General features: G+C 47.1%; 1 protein-coding gene across 1 annotated transcript in view; it reads left to right on the top strand.

Moving 5' to 3' along the window:
• Nucleotides 1–411: 411 nt before the first annotated feature.
• The window catches only part of PLA2R1 (phospholipase A2 receptor 1), a 113,511-nt gene continuing 103,033 nt past the window's right edge, over nucleotides 412–10,889 (top strand). The window contains exon 1 of the mRNA XM_036254539.1: nucleotides 412–766. Coding sequence (XP_036110432.1) covers nucleotides 673–766 — 94 coding nt within the window. The 5' untranslated portion in view covers nucleotides 412–672. The remainder of the gene's footprint in view (nucleotides 767–10,889) is intronic.

The following is a 10,889-nucleotide window of genomic DNA, read 5'->3' as shown; positions in this document are numbered from 1 at the left end:
AACGGAAAGGAGCTCATTGGAAGAACCTTATGGTATTCCCCAGTGAGGAGGGTGCAGACCCTGGTGCCTGCACCCCAGGGATCTCAGTTGTCCACATTCCAGAGGAAGGGGGTCCAGAGCGCTTCTAAAGAGCCCGGGTTCAAGGAGCAGTTTGGTTTACTCCAAGGAGCCTGCTGCCAAACCCTCAGTGTTTATCAGAATCCGGGTGGTTTGCAAACCCAGACGTCAGACTTCCAGTCCCAGAGATTCTCAACTGATTCACCCCCAGGCTAGAAGCAGGAGGAGCGTGCACAGGGCAGCCTCACCCCTCCCCTCTCCCCACCCCAAAGGCTGGAATTCCTGGGATAGGCAGATGGTCCACCCTCCCCTCCTCCTCTTCCTCCTCCTCCTTTTCCGAGCCGGAGTGGGTAGGGCGGTGCAAACCTCCGCGGGTGCAAACCTAGTGTCGGGGTCCGGAGACCCGTGTTCGCACACAGTGGCGACAGGGGTGACGGAGTGAGTCTCCGGGGCCCAGGGGTGGTGAGACCTTCAGGAGGGGTGGAGCGCGAAGGGCTCTGAGTTATTGTGTCCCACGTCGCAGGGCAGGGCGCTGGGGCTGTGGCGCCCGCCCGGGCTGGAGAGACGCTGGGCGCCCGGCGAGTGCTGGGCGCCCGGCGAGCCCAGTGGTTAGCGATGCTGCCGTGGCTGCTGCTACTGGGAACGCCGCTGGGCTGTGCCGAGAGTGCAACGGCGACTCTCACTCCCGAGAGGGTCCCGGAGTGGCAGGGTGAGTGTCTCCCGGGCCGGAGGGACCAGATCCGCACATCGGGGCTGGGGTGGTTAAGGGAGCTGGCGGGAAATCGAGGGCAGCTAGGGCGTCCGAGTTTACATGGTGGCCGCACCTCTGCAGTCCTGAGAAAGCCCTGCACCCCTTTCCGCGAGCCCTGCACCCGCTCGGTCGGCCTCGCATCCTCCAGACTCCCGCAGTGGGCAAGAGGAGGGGCGGGGCTGGCCCGCAGGCGGCTCCACTCCGCTCTGGCCGCGCACCAGCGGGACCTAGGGGCTCAGGAGACTAAGCTACGGAGAGTTGTTTATCTGAGAGGAGCATCTCTTGGATCAGTGATGGCAAAAAGATGTTCCGTTTGGTCCCCTGCCCAAGCAAGTGCTCTGGGTGCGCGCCGCACCTGTGGAGTGGCTCCAAGCGGGCCTCTCCGCTCCGCCCTTTTCCGGGACAGAAAACTTAATCTTCTCTATTAACTAACGCCTCTCAGAGCAGATCCCGGAGAGGCGCTCCTGTGGTCCCCATCAGCTGGGAGAGGCGCTCCTGTGGTCCCCATCAGCTGTGTGAACCGGAGCAAGTTACCGTTTTGCTCCTCAGATTCTCTCGTTAAGACAAGTGGGGTCTCTGACATCCACGGGACGACTGAGGATTACATGAGATCCTTTGTAAGGCACATGGCACCCCAGTGAGTGAGAGTTCCTTCAGAGGACCCCACCCCCACCCCCACCCGCAACATATGCGCACACAGGATCAGTTCCCCCAACATTTGTTGAGCACCTACTATGCATAAGATGAGTAAGGGACGTGTAACGAGACATGCGAGGTTCTCCTGCAGGGACCCACATTAGTGAAGACTTGCTCGGGCTGCCTCGAAGCGAGATGACAACATCCAAAAATGGAAGCTCGTGTGTGTAGGGAGGAGCCTCATGGCAGCCTCCATCCTCTCTGCTTTGGGGATAGGTTGGGAGAGGGGGTAAAACAAGGTGTCATCAATGTCTACGTTCATTTTTCTCCCTCTCAATGTATTATGTATACATTTTTGAGGTGTCTTTTCTGGACTGTATTTTCTGGCACTCCCAGGAGACTTTATCGAGGACAGGTTGAGCAATTCTTATTCTAACGTGGCCAAAAGTCGGAGGCCCTTTAACTCCTGGGTCAGCTCAGTAGAAGTGCTCTTGTGGATGCACATCTGGCCCTGTGCTGTGACCCATCTTCACCAAGAGCTTACTGTGCGGTGCTTGTTCCTTTCCCTTATAAAATGTGCCCTTTGCCCTGGCCGGTTTGGCTCAGCAGTTGGAGCGTCCGCCTGCGGTCCGGAGAGACCCGGGTTCGGTTCCCGCTAAGGGCATGTACCTCGGTTGCAGTTTGTCCCCGGCCCTGGTTGGTCGAGCGGGTGGCAGCCACTCCATGTGTCTCTTTCGAATCGATGTTTCCCTCTCTCTCTCTTCCTCTCTCTCCCTCCCACTCTCTCTGTACAAAAAAATGGAAAAATGTCCTCTAGTGAGGATAAAAAATAAATAAATAAAATGTGCCCTTTGCCCGAGCACTAGGTGTCAGGGCAGCAGCTGCCCAGAGGACAGACGCTGGAACCAGCCACCAGAGAGAACTTGCTTGTGATCCTCTGAGCAGGGTTAACACCGATAGGCTAATCCTTTCTATATGTAGCACACCCAAATCCTGGCCTGAGACGGTTTCTAATCAGTGCCTTCTCATTAGTACTCAAGGGCACTCTGACGCCAGAACCATCTGCTACTTCCTGTACACTCCAGGTGACAGTTTGCATATGACATAGTAGGCATAGAGATTCTTCAGATATGAAAATGCTGCTACTGGGGTTCTAAAGAGCACAGAGATTATGTGGCACTGAGTGTGCCAATCCCCTAACAGCTTCACTCCAATCACCCACATCAGTGAAATTTCAAGTATAATCTAGACAGGTTTGAAATCAAGTTTTCTCTGTCTATATGAAGATGGAAAACACAAAATCTTAGCAGTGGAAAGGACCTGACACATTGTCTACTCTAGCCATTCATTTTTCAGATGTGGAAGCTGAGGCAGAGCTGTGTTGTGGGATGCCTCAGTTTACCACTGTGTTCAATGTACCACGCTGACTTGCTTTTAGCCATGGTTAGCATCCACAGAGTTACCAGGAAAATATATGCACCTGTTTCTATTTAATATCCACTAATATATGATATGTAATAATGCAAGGCAGATTATACACATGGTATTTTTATCTGAATTGTTTGATACGTATTATTGATTTATTGATTGTCCTGATATGTATTATAAGCATCCCAGCCTTGAGAGACAGATCATTGATGGTAGTGTGCTGACTTTTCAATCATTTATCAATAATTTTGTAGTAAAAAACCAGTAGATACAGTGTCATGTAGTAGTTAAATTCATAGGCTCTGGGAACCAGACTGCCTGGGTTCAAATCCTGGCTCTACTACCATTTACCAGCTGTGTGACCTTGGGCAAGTTACTTAACCTCTCACTTTCCTCATATATAAAAATGAACCTAATAATAATACTTAAGTGTTGTTCTTTTGTTTAAATATCACCATAGTACCCTCTTCCCCTGGCCAGTCCATCGTTTTAATAGGTTGACAGCCTGCAAGTTATTTACTGCCCTGAGCATAGCACTATACTTGGCGTGTCTGCAGTCTGTCTTCCTGCCTCTAATTGGTTATACCAGGGGGGGTTCATTGTGGTTCTGGAATTTCCACCAGAGACTTTCTTCTAACAAGTAAACTAGATACTACTTACTCAAGTACCCCAGATCCTGGGAAGGCAGTAGAGAGAATGAAGAAGGAAGTGAGGCATCCTGGTAAAAGGTGGCATAGTTTGTGTGGAGGTTGTTAAAGAAAATGAATTGGGGGGCAAGTAAAAGGATTTTGATGCTATACTGAGGGCTGAAAATTATATATGTGAAATGGCCCCAACCAGCATAGGAGTTTCCTCTGTAACACTCAGCTCCCCAGAGGCCGGAGTGGAGGGACCCCTTGGCTGTATCAGTTGTTGGAGATGTTCACAGTAGGCTCTTCTGAATGACCAGTGACAAGGGGAAGTGAAGTGCTGATGAGCATGAGGTCCAAGGGCTTGACCATGGGGTCCTATCTGGATGGAAGAGTGTGAATTGGGTGGAGAGGATGGGGGTGTCTCTTGACGTCCTGTGCTAATGGGAAGAGGGGCAAGGGGCTAGAGGCCTCCGTTGTTCATTCACTGTCTGTCAGGCACTGCATGTGCTTCAGCTCCCTGTCTTGGTTTAGGTTTACTCAAAAGCAATCACTGAGGCATGTTTTTATTTGGATACAAGTAATTTATTTGGGAGGTGATTCTAGAAGGCACAGTGAAGGAGTGAAGAAATGAGACAGGGAAGAGACAGAAGAAAGCCATTCTAGGCAACTGGGGTTCAATTTCACAAAGGTCCTTCTGAGGGATCCCGTCACTGATGGGGGGTTCCCTCCCAGGACACTAATCTCCTGCCTCTGGACTGCACGGAACTGTGTCAGGCAGGGAGACACAGGGAGTCAGTTGGAGTAAATGAGAACTTTACCAGGTGAGTGACCGCCAGGGCCAGCGGTGAGGGTAGGGAACCAGCAGAATCTTCACTCCCCCACAGACTGGGGAGACGAAAATATGAGCAGAATAATATACTGTTCAAGAGGCTGGGAGTACAGAGACAGAAACTGAAACACAAACAATTTCAAAACAGCACAGTAGGTATTATGATAATAATGAATGAGCAACTGTGCTAAAGGGATGCAGAGGGAGGGACTAGTCTGGGGGGCTGGAAACTCACAATAGGGTAATTGTTTTGGAAGGGTAAGTAAATAGTTGCCACATGTGAAAAGGAGCTAGAACATTCCAAGGAAAGCATCGAGTGTGTGCAAAGGTACAGAATCGCGTGTTGGGCAACAGTAATTCAACAGGCTGAAAGTTCTAGTCTGGGCTCTTTTGGGTGGAAGAAGTGAGCCCTGAAGGTCACTCAGGCAAATGCGGGCTGGATGTAAAGGTTCCGGGATCTCACGGGGACACAAGGACAGGTTCTCTTGTACAACCAGGTCTTCTGAGAACCAAGAACAAGCCACTGGAACAAAGCAACTACATTCTCTCTCTTGGGCTGCTTGGTGGTCCCTGTTTGGTTCTCTTGGACTGGTTTCTTCTGCTTCAACCTGCATGACCTTTCATGTGTAGCTCCCACAGCATCTTTGAAAGAGTTCCTTCATTTACTAGGAGAGGAATCTGGCCACACTGGTCACAGCCGACTGGCCAGTCCCTGTGCTCTGCCCTTGAATCAGAGGCTTCCCATGGCTGGTAGGGTGTGAGATGCACACTGGGGTGCTGCCCTATTAGGTCCTGTGGATGAGTAGACCCCTAGAATAGGGTCATGGAAGGATAAGAAGCTGCGAGACATCTATATTTGGAAGCATGCTAGAGATGAGGAGTGAGGAGTTTGGTTAGAGGCAGATTATCCAATACGATGAACTAGGTACTACTGAGAAGGGTCTAATGGACAAAGGGGAATCAGATTACAGTTTCAAATTTAGAAATGCCATGGTTAGTCTGGGACTTGAAAAGGGTAATTCCGAAGGGCAGCAAAGAGACCATAGAAGGTTAAAACAATTACCCATGAAGAAAGATGCTGATGACCCAAGCTAAAAATTCAGTCCCAGTAGGAATATTGAGGAGCAGAAAGTTTGGATTCAGAAACATGGGGTAAAGAGGAAGAAAATAAAAAATAATAATAGACTCAGTGAAAGTTAGGAGATGGGAGAAATGGCAGAATTGAAGGGATGGGTTGTACAATGGAAATAACGAGTTTTGGAGGTGGATCCGTTCTCAGCAGTGATCAGATCCAAGGTTCGGTTGCAGGAGTGGTCACTGAAGTGAAGTCCTGGGAGCAGTGGAGGCTGAGGAACCAAGCGTCCACAGCAGTACAGACACCCAGGTCTGAACAAAGTTCCATCAAAAAAATATCCTCACTTAATATGACATGCTGCTCTCTCTGCTCTCTTCCATTGTCTTTTGTTTTGTAATGCTGGTCATTAAATCTCATGACCCATTGAATGGGCCACAACCTGTAGTGGAGAAAACACCAGGACAGAGTGTGGGGTCATCTGTGTGCAAGTTATAGGCTCTGGAGTGGGGAGGACAATGGAGAATCTGCTGATGTCACATAAAGAATGTGAGGAAGAGGTTCAGGGTGGTGTACCCCAGTGTCAAGGAAGGAAAGACAGGGTGCCACCTGGGAGAGGTTTCTGAAGAAGGGTGATGAGAGCCACCACTTGGAGGCAGCAGTAGAGAGAAGTGAGATTTTCCCTATAGTTTCCATTCCTAATACAAAGGTAAAGGCCCCTCTGGCTGCTCCTAATGGTATCTAATGCCTGGGGAGTGGTTACTACATGCCCCTTTACATATATTAACACACTGAATCCTCACCAAAATCAGGTAGGTGCTATTAATACATACTCTTCTTTTACAAATCAAGGAGGGTCAAGTAACGAGTCTGCAGGAATTTGTAGAGTGAGGATTCGAACCAGCCACTTAAGCACTAATACACAGAACTCCTGGATAGCCTTCTGACTCCATTAAATAGTTCATTCTGTTTCCTGCTGTTTAATGACAGTGTATGATTTGATTTTGTGGCAAGAGGAACAGGAGGCAAGCCTCTTACTCTCTGCAACTCCTCCTTTTCCAAACCAGTACTTCCCATGTGTAGGAATCAATATTTCATAAAACAGAAATGTACAAAGCTATTGATTGTTTTTTCACTTTTCTAGGTAATTCCTAAACTCTGGAGATTTGGAATTTAAGTAAAAGCATATCAGATACTGGTGGAACTGCCCTTCCTGTCCATAAAGCACTCCAGTGATCTGACTTTACTGCTCCCGTCTCTGTTGGTCATCTCTCAGAATCTCTTCCGCTTCATACAATTCTCAGCTCACTTCTCTGACTGGCTCCTTTCCTCTGAGCCGTTGACAGCGTGGACTTCCAGTTTTCTTAGTTCTTTTCACTCTTTCTCATTAAGCTCCTAAGCTTTTTCCCTATTGTTGGTTGGCTCAGTAACTGATACCACACAATGGGGATTCCAAGCCAATAACCAGAAAGGTTGAACCACACAGAGAGCTCAGCTGTCCCCTCAGCTCCCCTTTCTTGACCTAACACCTTGCTTATTTATACCAGGTTTTCTGAAAAAATGATTCCTTTGTTTTGTCTCTTGTGTGATGAAGCCTCATATGATTCATCAAAGTAACATACTTGAGGCATTTATAGACCTTTGCCTCCATTTTCTTTCAGAAATTATCCTTATAAGGTTTTGAGATGTTCCAATACAAACCTAGGAACATCAATTATATTCTTTAATTGATCAAAGTGAAAAGAAGTATTACAGTTCATAAAAGAAACAAACAAACAAAAAACCCAACACCCTATAAACACTTAAAGAAGAATATTTTATGAAGTCACTCAATAGAAATGGAGGGATATTATTAGAATTTCTATACAATTGGGCTCAAATGAAACAAAGCTTAACAACAAATGAAACAAAGCTTAACAACACAGCGGGAGGTTTCCACTTTCATGTGCGGCCACATGATTTTGTCATTGATGATATTATCCAGACTACTACAGCGCCAAAGAAGTATGCTAATAAAAAATGTTTACTGTTTCTGGTCTTTGGCATTCTGCTCTTGAGAACTTTCCTTTTTTTAAAAAATTTATTTTATATTAATTTCAGGTGTACAGCATAGTGGTTAGACAATCACATACTTTACAAAGTTGTCCCCCAATATTTCAAGTACCCACCTAGCACTGCTCGTAGTTATTACAATGCAGTATTATTGACTATATACCCTATGCTGTACTTCGCATCCCCATGACTATTCTATAAATACCAATTTGTACTTCTTAATCCCTTCACCTTTTCCACCAAGCCCCCCCAACGCCTACCTCTCTGCGACCATCAGTCTGATCTCTGTGTCTATGACTCTGGGAACTTCCTTTTCAATCAGGAAAATATAAACAGGAAGTTCTAAGTGATTAACTATAATCATTGTCTTATTTTGCTGCTACTTTGCATTATCCATGTTCAAAGTTAAGATTTGCTTTTCTCTTATTCACATTTATAAAGTGCCCATAGGGACTAAGGTAATCACTCTCGCGATCCAGTGAAGCCAGCACTAATATTAAACCCATTGTGCAGAGGGGGAAAGCAAGACAGTACTCTTTACCTTCAAACAGCTCTACCCTAAGCTACACCTCAAGCTCAGTCCCACCTCATGTCACCTCCCCACTTCCCCGGGATGGTTTCAGCCTCCCCCTTTATACTCCTACTCTCCACCCACGTAGAACCAGGTCGCAGTGGTGCTGGGGCTGGAGGCCCGGGGTCTGGGAGCAGATGGTCAGTGGCATCTAAGAGCAGAGCAAGTTTGTGGCTGTCGCCGCTGGGCTGGCAGCACCTCTGTATGTTCAGCAGAGACTGAGTGGGAACCTGTCCCCTGTTCCCAATCCAGGTACTGTGTTCCCAGCCCTTTCTGGCTGGAAGTAGCAGTCACTCACGGGCCCATGTGAAGTGAAGACTGACTGAACTTCCCTGCCCTAGCCAGGGCCCTGAATTTTTATTTTACTCTGGGCTCTGCAAATGAGGCAGCCAGCCTGAATAAGAAGCACGGGGACAGTTATGGGTTGAACTGTGTCCCCCTCAAAATTTATATGTTGAAATCCTAATTCATGAATACCTCATAATGAGACCTGATTTGGAAATAGGGTCTTTACAGAGGAAGTCGAGTTACAAGAAGGTGGTTAAGGTGAGCCCTAATTCAATCAGATGGATGTCCTCCTAACAGTGGAAAAGTTGGGTACAGAATATGCGTAGAGGATAGATGATATAAAGAAACACAGGGAGCCCTGGACGGTTTGGCTCAGCAGTTAGAGCGTTAACCTGCAGATCAATGAGTCACGTGTTCAATTCTGGTCCAGGGCACGTACCTCGGTTGCAGTTTGTCCCCAGCCCTGGTTGAGACCATGCAGGAGGCAACCAGTGGATGTGTCTCTCTCACATCTATGTTTCTCTCTCTCTCCCTCCCTCCCACTCTATCTGGAGATAAATGGAAAAATATCCTCAGGTGAGGATTAAAAAACAAAAAGAAGAAACACAGGGAGAAGATAGCCATTTATAAGCCAGGGAGGGAGGCCTGGACTTGATCCTTCCCTCAGAGGCTGCGGAAGGAGCCAACACTGGCAGCATTTTGATGTTTGACTTGTAGCCTCTAGATCCGTGACTGTCATTCCTGTTGTTTAAGCCACTCGGTCTATACTTTGTTATGGCAACCCGTGCAAACAGATACAGAAACTGATGATGTATGTACCATCAAAAGGTGGTTTTGTTTTCATTCCCATTTCTATCTCGCACTTAAGAAAATGTATTCCTTTCTTAAATGAGTATATTCGCAAAGCAGCTGAAATAGACAGCTCCTGTAAGCAGGCTGCACTCAGTGACGTCACAGCTTTCCCAGCCTTGCTTCCTGGGTGGCCGAGCTCTTCCCTGTGTGTGTGTTTTGATGGCCTAGTCTTTGGGTCGTATTCCCCCAGGGCTTCAGCGTGCAGGCCTTTGAGAGGGGAGTGTAACCAAGTTCTGGCTAACTGTGGCATGCCATAACCTGCTCTTTGTAACGAGGCTCCCTGGTGACTGACACGGTCTATTTTCAACACAGTGTGTAAGATCATAACATAGCTGCTGTCAGTAATGATTTTCACACCGCCAGTGTCTGTTAAATACTTCAGAGTTAAATAAAGGCAGATAGAGAAATAAACTGAAAGCTACAAGGAAGAAACATGTTTTCAACTCAGCTTAAAATTCCTTGGTCAGATACAGCAAAGAACTTCTAAAGAGATAAGGTTTTCTGCAAGGGTCCCTACTGCTAAATGGGATGGACAGAGACGAGGGGACAGGGGAGGGAAGGAGAATGGCAGGGAGAGGCGAGGACAGTCTGAAAGGGTTAATCACTTCACGCAGGGGTTGGTAACAGGCAATTTGAATCCTAACAAAACCAGAGCCTGGTGGAGCTGATTAAGTTGCGTTTCATTTTCCCCCCACCTGTGAGCAGGAGTATTGTACACCTCGTGAAACTTGAACGACAATTTGGAGAGATTAGAGAGAAAGGGAAAAGAACACAAAGAGATTTAGCAAGAGGGGTCCACCGGCCTGTGGAGGTGGTGATTATCCAGGTTCAGAAGCTGCAGGAGAATAAAAAAGGCTTAAAGTCACGGACAATGCTAGGGCAGAGAATGAGAAGGAAGTTCTGAGGCAAGACGAGGAGATATTTTTAAAGGTACTGAACTTTTTAGTTGATTAATGGAAGGCAATTGATAGGAAGCCGCAGGCTTTGTTAGAAGCTGTCCGATTTTTATAAGACAAACACCATATCTCAGAAAAACTGGGATAAAGGCAAATATTCATTCAGAGAGGACCAGAAAGGGCAGGAGCACTTTTCATTGTTGTTTTGTTTGTTCTTTCAAGTACACTGTACATGCTGTAAGCATCAGCGATTCCTTGCTTATTGTTTTGGAAAGTCATGTTAAGAATCCAGATTTTCTGCATCGTTCAGCCATGAACGGGAATTAATTTGACCAATTACAACATCCCTTCCTGTTACAGAGGGATCTAAGAAACCCAATCAGATTTGAAGCCTTTGTTTCCAAATTTGTGTAGCTGAGAAAAGGTTAGCACATCTCAAGAGAGAAGTGCTCACCTTTGGATTGGGTACAGATTGTAACCCTTCTATTCCAAAACTGAAAATATTGTCAGAACAGCAAGGAACTGGGCAGATTCAAGACACAGTGATACAGGGCACAACGTGCCGGAGCCCTGCACCAGCTGTGTGAGTGGATGGAGTGGGAGAGGTTTAAACCCAGGGGAATGGCACACAAGATTGGAATCGGATTGCAGTTGGCAAGCTGTGGCTTCCTAATAACTTGTCTTAAACATTGCACTTGATGTGAACCGTGCATTTGAACTTCTCCTTCCAGTTCCCTTAACATGAAGCAGCACAGAGGCCGACTTTATGTGAGTATTGAATTAGGTGGCCACTGCCATAGTGTAAATTACTGCATACCAGAAAGC

Source organism: Molossus molossus, unplaced genomic scaffold, assembly GCF_014108415.1.
Source record: "Molossus molossus isolate mMolMol1 unplaced genomic scaffold, mMolMol1.p scaffold_m16_p_11, whole genome shotgun sequence".
In the NCBI taxonomy this organism is placed as follows: Eukaryota; Metazoa; Chordata; class Mammalia; order Chiroptera; family Molossidae; genus Molossus; species Molossus molossus.
The sequence above is the reverse complement of the archived record's forward strand: the minus strand, read 5'-3'. Positions and strand labels throughout refer to the sequence as shown.